The sequence below is a fragment of the Melitaea cinxia genome, chromosome 30, assembly GCF_905220565.1.
Source record: "Melitaea cinxia chromosome 30, ilMelCinx1.1, whole genome shotgun sequence".
Taxonomy (NCBI): domain Eukaryota; kingdom Metazoa; phylum Arthropoda; class Insecta; order Lepidoptera; family Nymphalidae; genus Melitaea; species Melitaea cinxia.
Genome location: NC_059423.1, coordinates 1459285 through 1474587, shown reverse-complemented (window position 1 = coordinate 1474587; position 15303 = coordinate 1459285). Strand labels below are relative to the sequence as shown.

Below are 15303 nucleotides of genomic sequence, written 5' to 3'. Positions count from 1 at the left end.
GAACAAATAAAGCAGACGATACGCACCACACTCACTAAACACAATAATCTACAACCAAAATCTGCAATAGAAAGACTATCATAAAAGAGTATGAAGTCTTATTGATTTGAATCATCTCTGTCAAAAACAAGTCCGCAATTTAAAAACTTTTTTCCACTTAAAATCACAGATCAGCGAAAGATATAAAACCATAGTTCAAAATGATCTTAACTATACTCCACTAAATTTACATGAAGACATTAGCTATCAAAATACCTAAAGTAATGATCCTCAAATACAAAAACTAAATAGCTGGAAGCGAAAAGCATTACACGGCCGGCATCCTCATGATGTAGGACAACCCCACATAAACACCGCCGCCTCAAACAAATGTCTTAAAATAGTAAAATTATTCCCAGAGACCGAAGGATTTATAATATATATACAGAACCAAATAAATAGTCAACACCAAAAACTACATAAATTTCATAAGCAAAGACCCCTAAATATCAAACTATAGATGCCGCAACTACCACATTCAACCGGAGACCATCCGACACCTTATATCAGAGCATTTACAACACTCACACAAACAGATTACACATCATAATATTATATACCTATACAAATAAATAAAATTGAAGTGTCTGTTTGTAATATTAAAATAAACCGTGTTTTACTAAATGCATATGAACGTATACTCTGTACTTATAGCAAAATTACATTTTTTTACAATTTTTGTCTGTCTGTCTGTCTGTCTGTCTGTTTGTTTGATCCGGCTAATCTCTGAAACGGCTGGACCGATTTTCACTGGCAGATAGCTGGTGTAAAAGGAGTAACTTAGGCTACTTTTGTTTTAGAAATTTATTTATTTTATAACTCTGCAAACTGAACAATAACTTTTCGTTAAATTCCACGACGAACTTGCGGGCACAGCTACATATATATACATAAAAAGTTAATAGAATTTCGGTAGATTTTTTTTTTTTTTTTTAATTACTGGTATTGTTTTTTATCTGTTAACACTAATTATGAGTTGTCAGAAGAATTATCGAAAGCCATTTTAACCTGAAGAAGAAGAAGAAGATGATGATGATACATGAATTTTTCGCTAAACTGTTATTGTTTTCAGCACGGTCTTATATACATGACAGGAAACTAAACACAATTTCAACGGTGAGAGATTAGTACGATAATGTCATAACTTTTCGTTCGCGTCAACTCCGCTGTACGTCACTGCTATCGGTGTGCGGTCACGTCATCATAAGGCGCGGTGCGCACTGCGCACGCCGGTTGAGTGACGCTTGTTTGTAGTTGGTTATATTGAGCGACCTTTCATTGTAATTGGTTATATTTTAAAACATAAATGCGTGATGTTGTGTTGTTACGGCAGGAAAGAATATAGCCACCCCCTCTCGTCCCGTGGTGGTCCGTAGGAAGCGACTAAGGGATAACCAGAGTTCCACTACCTCCTTGGAACTTAAAAAGCCGACCGATAGCGGGATAACCATCCAACTGCTGGGTTTGAGATACACAGGCCGAAGACGGACAGCAGCGTTTTCGGGGCGACAAAGCCAGCCCTGCGGTAACCAACCCGCCTGCCCAGCGTAGTGACTATGGGCAACACACGTGAGTTTACGATATTTTTGGCGTGAACTTGTGTAGGCCTATATCCAGCAGTGGACTGCGATAAACCACTACAATAGATGAATTACCACCTATGGTTATAATATTCTTTACGGCCGTAACCACACAGCAGAAGCAATGACGATGATCAGAAGAGACTTTAAAGTCATCTGTGCTAGAAAAACTCAATTCGTATTAGGCATCCTTACTTTATATTAAAACAAATATTTGCGTCATAAAACACTACACGTTCAACATCACATGCGCTGCTCACATATTTGCCCCCAGTGGGGCAATGTCTGCTACAAGTTTATCAACACAATACAAACAAATATTGATTGACATTGATAAATATGCTTAAGCCCTAAAGAAACATTGTCATGACCGAGAATCATGTTTGTGAAGACTAGAATAAGTCAACTACTGCGACAAAGCATCACAGAATTAATGTATTGTAATATTTCTTTCATAATTGTTTGGCGTGAACTTGAGGACGCTTAATTCCGTCCAGCAGTGGACTTGAATAGGCTGAAGCCAATATTTATTCTCGTAATTATGTAGCTACGACACTTCACTTCAATGTTAGGCGCAAAGAAGTAAATTAAAATTAAACACTTTTGCGGTGCTCTATCTATTAAAGCTCAGTTCCTATAATCATAAAACTATTCGTTTTGTCATTCATTTTTACTCTACTATCTATAATCTCAATACTCCTGTCACAACTTTATTTTATACAGTGACGTAGCGAGATTAATTCGCGCCCGGGGCACAACACCTTTTTAGCGCCCTCCTCGTTCGAAAACCGCAATTTTTTGTTTTACAGACCAATGGCTACGCCTCTCGCTACGCTGCTGATTTTGTTTTTTTTTTTTTTTCTTTAATATGTACTTATGTACCTATATTTATGTCACATTTACGTAAATTGATGTTATGTGTTCACTAGGTTACAATTGTGTTGGTAATCTAGATCAATTTTTTCCCATGATTACATTATGACACCATCGAATTAGCAGAATACCAAAATTGTCACATGATATATCGTTTTGAATCTTCAAAAGGAGACAGGCTCAAAATTTACTTATGAAATAAATAAATAAACGCCTCAAATAAAAATAATAATAAACCCTTATAATGATTATAATTTTTTTTACAATTATATTAAATACGATTTTTTTACTATATAATAAATTTTTTAAAACTTCTCTGAAACGATGAGGTTGTTGTAATAATAACGACTATAGGCTGTGATGGTATTCCCGTAATAGATTAGCGTTACCACGAGATTTTTGTACCTAATGTAAGACATCACATTTTGTAATATTTAAGTGTGTAATTTAAGATTTTTAGTGATATTTGTATTGTTAAATAAATTTTTTGTTCTTTTTTGTAATTAAATGCCTCTTACCAAAGTGTTTCTTTTTGTTTTAATATTATACCTTCATATTACACCTGATAGCTATCGTTACTCATAGTAGAGTATGTGGATATATTGCAAACTTGCTCCAATCCGTCTACATGGTGAATGATGAATTGAAATCGGTTTTTTTGAGAAAAAATACAATTATGTGGTACTTACATGGCAATTGAGCTGCAGAGGGTATTATGGTCAATGAGATTAGGTACAGGCCTACCTACTTACAATAGATAAGGCAGTTGTTATAAAATTACACAAGTAATGGATATATTTAAACTAGCGACCCACCCCGGCTTCGCACGGATGCAAGAGCTATCAGTGTTCCTCTATTATATTATGCATTTATTATACATATAAGTCTTCCTCTGGAATCACTCTTACTAAAGAAAACCCCATCAAAGTCCGTTGCGTAGTTTTAAAGATAAGCATAAGCATTCAGACAGCGGCAGTGACTTTGTTTTATACCATGTAATAACACAAAAATACTAGAAAAGGTATTGGTAAATAAAAAAAAAAAATATTTAGTACAGTTACAGTTCTTTTTGATTTAGTTCGTGAAAAAATAGTCAACTATTGTTAATACTATAGTTTTTAATTCGGAAATTGTCCCTAGAAGTTAAAAGGAGAAAAGTTAGTTAGTACTTGTATAAATAGATGGCGCCACACAACACGTCCGCAAACGGTTACATAGAAACGTATTTTACACGGTGAGATCTTTTAATGCGCAAATATGATTATATGATAAGAATTTGTGATACTGAGGTTTGCTCGTGTTAAACAGAGGAAAGGAATTGTCTTAGGCACAAATAAATAAAACAAACAAAAAAAGTGAGTCATCGCGTACTTAGCTAAGTCACTCTTATCTGAATGGCTTTCTTTAACTGGTCGATTTAAATACGTTATTCTAATTTACTACGATTAAATTGGTCAAGGCCGTTGGTCGTTTCGTAGGGGTAAGCGAAATGCTGAGCGTCCTGTAATGTATGTAGATTTCAGGTAGAAACACATTTTCTATTTGTATAAATAGGGGTGTTAGTGTTCTGGTGAACGTTAAATTAATAGTAAGTGGACTGTATATATATCTGGTTTATTAGCCGTTTCGGGAACAAAATGTGAATGCAACAATATGATATAGACAGTCTTAGGCGTAGAACCAAAAGGTCGCTGCCGTGTCGTAGGTCGAGCCGCCGATGTCCTCTCTCCGATCCGATGGTGGGGCTGTCCCTCCGTCCCTCGCCGCGCACCGCGCTCGAGGTGTTGCGTTAGTCCGCAACATGCTCCCCGGCTTGAGAGCTGGAGGCTTCAAGATCTAGAAGTGGACATATATTATTAAATGCCCTTCTAATGGTGCCACCCTTGGTCCGGATTTCAGCCACTCTAGAAATCCCATCGCTGCCCGGATATGTCTTGATTACCCTTCCCAAACACCAAAGAAGAGGCGGAAGAGCTTTTTCTTTTATGAGGACAAGAGACCCAGGCTTAAGCTCCGATCTTGAGGACTTCCACTTTGTCTTGGCCTGAAGTAACGAGATGTATTCCAATGAGAAACGACCCCAAAAATGTTGCCTTATAAGTTGTATCCTTTTAAAGCGTTCAAGAGCATTGATGTTAACAGCTGATACCTCTCGCTGTGGAATAAACATTAATGGTCGTCCAATTAAAAAATGGGCAGGAGTCAAAGCGGAAAAATCACAAGGATCAGAGGAGAACGGGGTTAGGGGACGGGAGTTCAAAACTGCCTCTACTTGAGTGAGGCAAGTAGACATCTCTTCATAAGTGAAATGAGTGATTTGAAGTAACCTACGAAGGTGATGTTTAGTACAACGAACTGCTGCTTCAGCTAAGCCGTTGAAATGTGGACTATATGGAGGCACAAATTTAAATTCAATACCTTGTCCAGCAAAATGACCTTCAAGATCTGACTGTGCTAAAAATTTAGATAATTCATTAAAGGTACCCACAAAGTTTTTACCGTTATCAGAAGTGATACTTGAAGGTTTACCGCGTCGTGACACGAAGCGATTTAACGCGGCAATATATGCTTCTGTCGATAGTGCCGTAACGAGTTCGATATGACATGCCTTTACAGAATTACAAATAAAAATTGCCAAATAACATTTAATAAGCTTACAACCTCTGCCTTTTCGGTCTGCTACCAACACCGGTCCAGCATAGTCCACGGAACAGTGTAAGAAAGGAAATTCTAATTGAGTTCGTGATGCAGGTAACTGCCCCATTACAGGCTGAATGGTTTCGCCCTTATATCTGCGACACCGAACACACTTATTGACAATCCCTTTTGATAAGTTTCTGCCACCTAAAGGCCAATAAGTCTGTCTTATATTCGCTAAAAGTAATTGTGGACCAGCGTGTAAATATTTTAAATGAAAATAATTAAATAAAGTTTTACTAAAATGATGTTTACTACAAATTAAAATAGGATGTTTGGTATCATAACTGTATGGAGCATTATTAAGCCTGCCACCAACTCTAATGATATTATTTGTGTCCAAGAATGGAGATAAATTAGAAAGTCTATTCTTTATAGGTAGCTTTTTAGCAGATTTTAAAATAACATATTCATCGGGAAACATTTCTAATTGAACCTTTTGTATTATTAAATTTAATGAATTTTGAAGCTCTGTTACCGATAAATATCCTTTCAATTTAGTTTTGTTTCGACAGTTGTAAATAAATCTTTGTAAATAAGCTATCGATCTTTGTAAATAGGTAAAATTTGATGTTTTATTAATTAGACTAGAAATAAGATCTATATTAGGAGTATTATTAACCAAAAGAGAATAAGAAAGTAACTCAGGTAGATCCTGTTTCTCGTTAAATCTAGGCATTTGTGGCCACTCGTTTTCATGTTTTAATAAGAACGTGGGGCCGTGCCACCACAACGAAGAACTACTGATGGAATCAGCCTTCACCCCCCGAGAAACAAGATCCGCCGGGTTGTCTGTTGACGGTACGTAGCACCACGTGTGACCCTCGGTAATTTCTTGAATTTCATGAACACGGTTTCGTATGAAACTTTTCATTTGAAGAGGTGATGTCTTCAACCATCCTAAGACGATAGTTGAATCACACCAAAACCGACATTTACTTATATTTAGAGTTAAAGAGGCTAGTACCTTAGCGCACAACCTTGCAGCAAGCAAGGCTCCGCAAAGCTCAAGACGAGGCATTGTCGTTGGCTTTATCGGCGCTACTCTATTCTTAGAGGTCAAGAGGTGCACAGTCACTAGCCCTGATTTATGCACAGAACGAATATACAAACAAGCACCGTATGCTCGTTCTGAAGCGTCTGAAAAAACATGAATTTCTAAAATATTAAAAGCATCACTTAGAACCCAACGGGGAATTTTTAATTCATTAAGGGAAGACAACCGACTCGCAAAAGCTAACCAACGATTTTTAACTTCAGAACACACTTCATCATCCCATGAATATTGCTCAATCCATAACCTCTGCATTATAATTTTAGCCTCAACAACGCAGAGGCCTACAAGGCCTAGTGGGTCATAAATTTGACTGATGACACTAAGAATGTGACGTTTAGTTACTTTTTTATGAAGTTCAATATTAATTGAAAATGACAGTATATCAGAATCACATATCCAGCTGAGACCTAAAGTTTTTGAAGCAACATTAGAATTAGTTTCTGAAAATTTTAAAATATTATTCGTTTTATCAGAACAAGGAGATATTTGTTTTAAAATTGATAGATTATTAGACCTTAATTTTCTTAAATTAAATTTAGCTGATTCTAAGGTAGATATTACGCCCTTGCAAAGTGTTACGGTATTGGCAATAGTAGAAGACCCCCCTATATAGTCATCCATATAAAAATCTTTTTGTATAGACTGTTTCACATCATCATCAAGGACATTAGATGCTAATGTAACCAAACATTTAGTGGCTAAGTATGGCGCAGATGCCGTGCCATAGGTCACCGTATTAAGAGTATAAGTTTTTAATGGTTCATTAGAATTATAACGAAAAATTATCTGTTGAAGAGAGCGTTGTGACGGATTGAGTTCAATCGCTCTATACATTTTTTCAATATCTCCAGTCACGACATACTTATGTTGACGGAAACGTATCAAAATGGAGTAAAGATCTTCTTGTACAGTTGGACCGACCATCTGGATGTCATTAAGTGACACGCCTGAAGAGGTGGCCGCTGAAGCGTCGAAAACTGTTCGAAGTTTTGTAGTAAGGCTCGACTCACGGATGACACCGTGGTGAGGTAAAAAATAACTAATTGGTTGAAGACAACTGTGTAAAGACTCCTTATTTTCTGTCATGTGACCAAGACGTTCATATTCTTTCATGAACTCAATATATCTATTCTTAAAAATAGGATCTCTTTGAAACTTACGTTCTAATGATAAGAAACGATATTTTGCCTTTTGATAAGATTCGCCTAAGACTGAAGGATGTTTTTTCAGTGGCATTGAGACTACAAAACGGCCATCATTCTTCCGTGTAGTGTTTTCAAAAAAATGCTGTTCACAGGCACGTTCCTCCGGAGACATGGAGTGCACAGTTGTTACCGAATCTAATTCCCAGAAACGAGACAAGTCTGGATTTAAGCTTTCATTTAAAAAATTACAAATAAAAGGAGAAGAGTGTGATTTAGGACGAGCAACATAGCCTGACACCAACCAACCCAGTTTCGTTTCATAAAGTTTAGGTAAATGTTTACCTAAATCAATAGAATTTTTTCCTAAGACTGACCAGAAAACGTCGGCCCCAACTAGTATATCTATAGTTGCAGGCTTATTAAAGGATGAGTCAGCTAAATTTATTCCTGAAGGAATTGGAATATCCTTAATATTGATAAAAGAAGATGGTAAAGCTTCGGTAATTTGAGGTAAAATGTGACACTCGATAGTAGCACTATAGTCGTTATAGAGAGACTTTATAGTAAGACTACAAGACTGTGTACTTTTTGAAATATTATTGTTAATACCTGTCACCGTGGCGCTCTCGTTACGTCGAGACAAACCCAGCTTACCGCAGAAAGAAGTCGTAACGAAGTTAGCAGTGCTGCCATTATCTAGCAATACTCTGGCTAAGTGCTCGACGCCCTTGCTGTCGTCCACCTTCACTCGCGCTGTGGAAAGCAAGACGAGTGGAGGAGTAGTTAACTGTTTTAAATTAGTCGAATTAGCAAAGTTATTTACTGAAACAATAGGCTTAGTAGGCTCCGTTGTGTGTAAGTGCAAAAGCGTATTATGCCTTTTTTTACAATATTTACATGAAACAAGATTACATCTGTTTTCCATGTGCCCTGGCCGTAAGCAATTAAGACATACCTTAACATCCTTAGCCTTTTTTATACGATCTTCAATAGAAAGAGATTTGAATGTCTCACAGTTAAATAAGAAATGACTTTGATTACACATAGGACAATTTACTACTTTTTTATAAACGTTTTGTGCTTTATTTATATTATAATTTGAATTTTGATTATGTTTTATATCTGCAAGGAAATTTGTGTTAGATTTATTGTAATCGTATTTTTGTGATTTTATAATTTTGCTTTCTTGTAATGTTTCTAATAAATCTGCTCTATTGCTAAGGAATGTCATAAAAATATCAAGTGGCGGTGGATTATTCAGGGAATTTCTATGTGTTTCCCATTCCCTACGAGTAGTTGTATCGAGCTTATCAGCCATCATATGAATGATTAAGGTGTCCCAATACTGAGTGGGCTGGTCTAATGTTGACAGAGCACGTAAATTTTTATTTGTGATGTCTATGAGGTGACGAATAGACTGAGAAGATTCTTTTTGTATTTGTTCTACGTTAAATAAAGCCTGTACATGATTGTTTACAAGTAATCTTTTGTTGTCATACCTACTACATAATAATTTCCAAGCGTTCGCATAATTATCGCCTTTTACATCTAAACTATCAATAACCAATAAAGCACTATCTTTTAAAGACGCACGCAGATAATGCAATTTATTAATGTCATCTATATCAGACCTTGAGTGGATTAAAGATATAAATGTGTCCCTATATTCCAGCCAGTGTTGATAGTGACCATGAAAAGTGGGTATTGAAATTTTTGGTAATCTAACACAGTTAAATTTGGAACCACCTGCCTTTACATCCTCGAAACTCGCCACGGAACCATCCTGAAGCTCGCGCCGATGAGAGGGCTGCTCACCAAGTAAACCACGGGCCTTAGCAATAAGCTCGTGATACTGATTTTCAAAGTATTCGCGTTCCTGGCACTCATTCTCCAAATTATCCGATAACATTTCAATGTCACACTGTAACTGGTCGAAAACAGTATATAAAGTATCGAATTTACTAAGTCTTCCTTCTAAATCTAACAATTGTACACTGCTTAGTTCCTTTGAAGGTAGTATATTATTAATAAAATTAGAGAAGATGGTTAATTTTGCTTTAATACCAGCACGCTTTTTAATTAACTTTTCCATCTTTGTTTCGGCCATAGCGTTAAAAATGCGATCGAATAGTAAAGTTTAATAAATTGAAAAAATAAACAAATAACAATATTCAACTATAATAAACTGATGAACTGAGTCGATTACGTAACTGAGAGAACTGCGAACAATAGGTGAGCGTACGACTGCGAGCCGATCGACACAAACTTTATAAATGTATAAAATGTGCAGTAATATTTTGCTTTTTAATCGATTAAATAAGGAATTTAAATTTTATTCCATTGAAATTATGTAACAAAAAATCTCAATAATTCGTCTTACTTGGCACTCAGTAAAGGTAGTTTTTAAGAAAAAAAAGGGAAAAATATAGGATGATAAAGGATTAATTGGAACGAACTCACAAGCTTAATCCATCCAAACGTAACGATGATGATCGTTTCTTTGTTCTTTTTGAAGCGCTGCTGAAGTCCACACAGTCCGAAACGGCGATCCTAAAGGACCATTGTTAGTGTTCTGGTGAACGTTAAATTAATAGTAAGTGGACTGTATATATATCTGGTTTATTAGCCGTTTCGGGAACAAAATGTGAATGCAACAATATGATATAGACAGTCTTAGGCGTAGAACCAAAAGGTCGCTGCCGTGTCGTAGGTCGAGCCGCCGATGTCCTCTCTCCGATCCGATGGTGGGGCTGTCCCTCCGTCCCTCGCCGCGCACCGCGCTCGAGGTGTTGCGATAGTCCGCAACAAGGGGGTATGTCGAACTTGCTTTTTGGAGTCGCAATAAACGGTCAATCAAGTGCTAACGTGTGTTTCCTTTGTTCCTAGTAATAAATATATTACGGCTAGATATTTCTCAGTGGCGACGAGTGGACTTACGCATCTTATAAAATTATTACATATTAGTGTTATAATATAAAAATGTCGATCGGTAAAATCGCGGAATTTAATGTGCGGTCGGACAATTGGCGGTTATATGTGGAGCGTCTAGAACAGTATTTTATTGTTAATAAGATAGCGAGCGAGCTAAAAGTACCAACGCTAATCACCGTAGTCGGATTAGAGTGCTACGAATTATTGGTAGATTTGTGTACCCCAGACAAACCGTCATCTAAAACTTTCGAACAGTTGACTAAAATTCTAGAAAAACACTTGCAACCCAAGCCGAGTGTTTTAGCAGAACGTTTTAAGTTTCGACATAGGAAGCAAGTGAGCGGTGAATCGTTAGCGGAATATGTAGCTGTGTTAAAAAAACTGTCTAAAACCTGTGAGTTCGGGACGTGGTTGGAAGAAAGCCTGAGGGATCAATTTGTATGCGGTATACAGTGTGAAGCGATACGGCAGCGTTTATTTCAAGAGGATCATCTCGATTTTTCGAAAGCGTATCGTTTGGCCGTCAGCATGGAGGCAGCTGAGAAGGATGCAGCGGCAGTGGAGAGTCAGGCTGTGGCGTCGGGCGGAGTGCCGGCGGTGACGGCAGTGTGTCGGGCGGCAGTAGCGGCCGCAGCGAGACCATCGGCCACGAGCGGTGCGCTCGGCCGGCGCGCGGAGCGGACAGCGGCGGCGAGACCGTCGGCCACGAGCGGAGAGCTCGGCCGGCGCGCGGAGCGGACAGCGGCGGTGGCGGAGTCGTCGCGGTGGCAGGCGGCGGCCGGGGCGCGCTGTCGCGCCTGTGGCGGTCGGCACGGCGGGTTACCGTGCAGGTTTACGCGCTATGTGTGCAGGGCGTGCAAGCAGCAAGGGCACCTGCAGCGGGTCTGTCCTAATGTGACGGGCGCTTATAACATCGAGACGGGAAATACGATGAAAGCGGCAACGTCTACAGATAGCGAAGAGAGTGATGAGGTAATAGTAGTTGAACTAAACCAATTAGCTTTAGAACAATGTAAACCATTCATGGTGACCTTGAATGTTCAAAATAAAGCCATTTCCATGGAATGTGATACGGGTAGTGCAGTGTCATGTATAAGTAGTGAATTTTATAAAAAATATTTATATGATTTAAAATTAAACGATTGTAAATTTATTTTAAAATACTATACGGGGGAGACGGTGCGCCCGGTCGGGGTCATTAGACCTCTGGTTAAATACCGCGAGCAGGAAAAATATTTGGACCTATATGTGGTACGTGATGCTAAGTCTGCTTTATTGGGGAGGCAATGGTTGTTAGAATTAAATATAAAATTACCTAAACTAAAAATTGATGCAGTGAATTATATAACAAATAATAATTTTAATATGAATGATTTCAGTTCCAAATATTGTGAAGTATTTGCGGAGGGCCTCGGACGGTTCACCGGTGGCGCGGCGAGTATTCACATACGCGAGGGAGCGCGGCCGGTGTTCATGCGTGCGCGCCCGCTGGCGTACGCGCAGCGCGAGCCGGTGGAGCGCGCGCTTGAGCAGATGGTGCGCGATGGCATCCTCACACCTGTCGAGCGCTCGGACTGGGCCACGCCGATAGTGCCAGTTATGAAGAAAGACGGTAATGTACGGATTTGCGCTGATTACAAATTAACTCTCAATAAGGTAATCGAGATTGACCGTTACCCGCTACCTCGTACGGAAGACTTGCTCGCACGGTTACACGGGGGCGAGTTGTTTACTAAGATAGACCTTTCACAGGCCTACGCTCAGATTGAATTAGATGATAGTAAGAAATATACAGTAATTAATACGCACAAGGGACTTTTTATGTTTAATCGTTTAGTGTTCGGGTTATCGTCTAGCCCAGGCATTTTTCAAAAACGGTTGGAGCAATTATTTTCTGATTTACCATACGTAGGAGTATTTTTAGATGATATTATAATAACGGGACGGAATAATCAAGAACATGTTGAGAATTTACATAAAGTATTTGAGCGTTTAAAAGTTAGCGGTCTCAAGGTAAAGAAAGATAAATGTGAATTCTTCCAAGAGTCAATTTGTTACTTGGGACATGTTATTAATAAACGAGGTATACATACTAACCCTGAAAAGGTTAAGGCTATTGTTAACACTCCCGCACCCACCACTGTATCTGAGCTTAGGTCTTTCATAGGTATGGTCATGTATTACGCTAAGTTTATAAAAAATGTTAGTACTATTTTAGCACCGCTATACAATTTACTGCGAGCTAATGTCAAATTCATATGGACTAAGGAATGTGAAAGGGCCTTTCATTGTATAAAGGAAAAACTAAGTTCTAGCGAAGTATTGGTGCATTACTCAAGCGACTTGCCGCTAATACTGACGGCGGACGCGAGCGGTGTAGGGGTAGGGGCCGTCATCTCACACAGTACTCCCGAGGGCGAACGGCCTATAGCTTATGCATCGCGCTCATTAACGGCAGCCGAACGGGCGTACTCACAGATTGATAGGGAAGCTTTAGGAATAGTATATGGAATCAGAAAATTTCATCAATATCTGTATGGTCGGCGTTTCACATCAAGAACAGACCATAAGCCACTTACTTATATTTTTGGTAATAAAACAGGCATTCCGATCATGGCTGCTTCGCGGTTGCAGAGATGGGCGGTGTTGTTGGCGGGATATAATTATGAGATAGAGTACGTGTCGTCACAAAAAAACTGTGCGGATGCGTTGTCCAGGCTGCCGCAGTGCGGTGTCACGGATAAAAAGATCAAAGAAAGTACGTACTTAAATTTTGTGGAAACATTCTTGCCCGTGACTAATGACGATATAAGAACGGCTACTAGCAGGGACGCATTACTTAGTAAAATAGTTTATTACGTTCATTCTGGATGGCCTTGGACCTGCCCGGAGGGTGAAGAATACAAGCCATATTATAATAAGCGTAATGAAATATATATAGATCGAGGATGTTTAATGTGGGGCTATAGGGTTATAGTACCAGCAGCGTTACGTAGTGTAGTATTGAAGCAACTTCACGCTAGTCACATGGGTATAGTTAAAACTAAGGGTATAGCGCGGAGTTACGTATGGTGGCCGAACATAGATGTCGATGTGAAAACCGTGTGCAGGCAATGCGAAACGTGCGCGGCAGAGGCCCAGGCACCTCCACGCGCTCCTCCAAGTCCTTGGACTTACGATTTGCGTCCGTGGAGTAGAATTCATTTAGATTTCCTAGGCCCTTTAGGGGGTAAAACATTTTTAACACGTTGAACGCCAGACCAAAAACCATGTTTAGTCCAGTGGGCCGCGACGGACACCATGTGACTGCCATTATATTGGGTCCAAGAGGCCGTGTCGGACACCATGTGTCCGCATGCCCTCGATCACTTCAGAAGCCTCTAGGGAGCCGACAGACAGTGTTTCGACTGTTTTTACTAAGGCAAGTGACCCGCGCGGCCTCACAGTGCAATAAGGCCACATAGCACAAAAAAAAAAATCGAAAACACTTTGAATTTATAGGCTTTTTAACAAATTGTTTCCAAAAATGTTATAGCTGGTGTCTGCCACTTGAGATCTTGGAAAATAATGGGTAAATAACTGTTTCCGTCAGTCGCCCATTATTTTTGAGGTTTTCGCTGACAATATTTGCAGAAAAACACCTTAACAATTTTTTGACGATTCTCGATTTATTGGTGTGGCCCCAGGCGAAAGTATGCTGTCGGACATATGGTGTCCGTCATGGCGTCCAACGTGTTAATATTAATCGATTCCAGTAGTAAATGGCTGGAAATATTTGAAATGCCTCGAATGAACGCTACATCGGTTATAAAAATGGTAAGGGCAACGTTTGCACGTTTCGGCTTACCGACCGAGGTCGTGTCGGACCGTGGGCCACCTTTTACGAGTCACGAGTTCAGAGACTTCTTAGTAAGAAATGGTGTCCGTCAATCGTTTTCACCGGTTTATCACCCTTCATCCAATGGGGCCGCGGAAAATGCAGTGAAGCTTTGCAAGCGGGTGATTAAAAAGGCCATGCGGGAGGCAGTCGATGTAGACGCTGCTCTTCAAACCTTTCTGCTGTCATATCGAAATAGCGTGCATAGTAGTACCGGTGAAAGCCCTTCCATGTTGCTTCAAAAGCGTATTCTTCGTTCTCGGTTGGATCTCCTAAGAGGCAAACGTGCCCGTGAGGACAGCGTGCGGGACGCACAGGCGCGCCAAGTACAATATGCGGGGGGTGTGCCACGTAACTTACACGTAGGAGACCAAGTTATGGCTAGGGGCTATGGCGGTAATGATAAATGGCTAGACGGTACGATAATAAGTAGAGAGGGGTCCCAAAGGTACATTGTCGAAAGCGGTAACGGTCAGAAGTTCCATAGACATATTGATCAAATAAAGCGCAAATCCCGTTATTCGGGAAGGTTGAGCTCGGCAGGTGAGGGGGAGGTCGTCGCACAACCAGATGATAAAGATAACCTGGAATTAAATAATGGAATACCAGAAAATTGTATCGGTGGGGAGGATGATAACGGTAGGGCTGATAAGCAGGTAGATGACCTTGCACTAAATGAACCTTGTTCATCTAATGGTTGTTCACCCCAGTCACCGCTGAACCGTCCTAAGCGCCAAAGAAAACCTGTTATTAGATACGGAATAGATGTTTAAGTTCAATGATTGTGTTTTTGATTGAATTGTTCATTGATTGTATTTGTGTTTTATTATTTAGGTATTAAGTCTAATATGTACTTGTAATTATTTATAGTTGTAGTTTAAGTGGGGAGGTGTAATGTATGTAGATTTCAGGTAGAAACACATTTTCTATTTGTATAAATAGGGGGTATGTCGAACTTGCTTTTTGGAGTCGCAATAAACGGTCAATCAAGTGCTAACGTGTGTTTCCTTTGTTCCTAGTAATAAATATATTACGGCTAGATATTTCTCACGTCCTAAATGATTCCTCTCGATGAGTTGGTCTCTGTATGAATTTGAACAAAAC

The 15303-nt window shown here is 39.4% G+C and overlaps 3 protein-coding genes across 4 annotated transcripts; 1 reads left to right on the top strand and 2 right to left on the bottom strand.

Annotated features, from left to right (window-relative positions):
* Positions 1-4089: 4089 nt before the first annotated feature.
* Positions 4090-7488, bottom strand: LOC123668205. Of its 2 annotated transcripts, XM_045601993.1 has the most exons (3): positions 7407-7488; positions 6157-6329; positions 4090-4328 (listed from the first exon to the last, which is right to left on the bottom strand). In XM_045601993.1, exons 1-3 carry the CDS (start codon positions 7480-7482, stop codon positions 4161-4163), a joined length of 417 nt encoding a protein of 138 aa, XP_045457949.1. In that variant the 5' UTR covers positions 7483-7488; the 3' UTR covers positions 4090-4160. The 2 variants fall into 2 exon arrangements, 1 of the variants encoding a protein (XP_045457949.1); XR_006745522.1 differs by lacking the exons at positions 6157-6329; positions 7407-7488 and adding an exon at positions 4992-5085.
* Positions 7489-8083: 595 nt separating this feature from the next.
* LOC123668065 lies at positions 8084-9498 on the bottom strand. The gene is made up of 2 exons (XM_045601858.1): positions 8574-9498; positions 8084-8178 (listed from the first exon to the last, which is right to left on the bottom strand). The coding sequence occupies exons 1-2, from the start codon at positions 9496-9498 to the stop codon at positions 8084-8086; spliced, it is 1020 nt and encodes a 339-aa protein (XP_045457814.1).
* Positions 9499-10370: 872 nt separating this feature from the next.
* LOC123668063 (uncharacterized protein K02A2.6-like) lies at positions 10371-14972 on the top strand. The gene is made up of 3 exons (XM_045601857.1): positions 10371-11407; positions 11702-13444; positions 14009-14972. Exons 1-3 carry the CDS (start codon positions 10371-10373, stop codon positions 14970-14972), a joined length of 3744 nt encoding a protein of 1247 aa, XP_045457813.1.
* Positions 14973-15303: the final 331 nt, after the last annotated feature.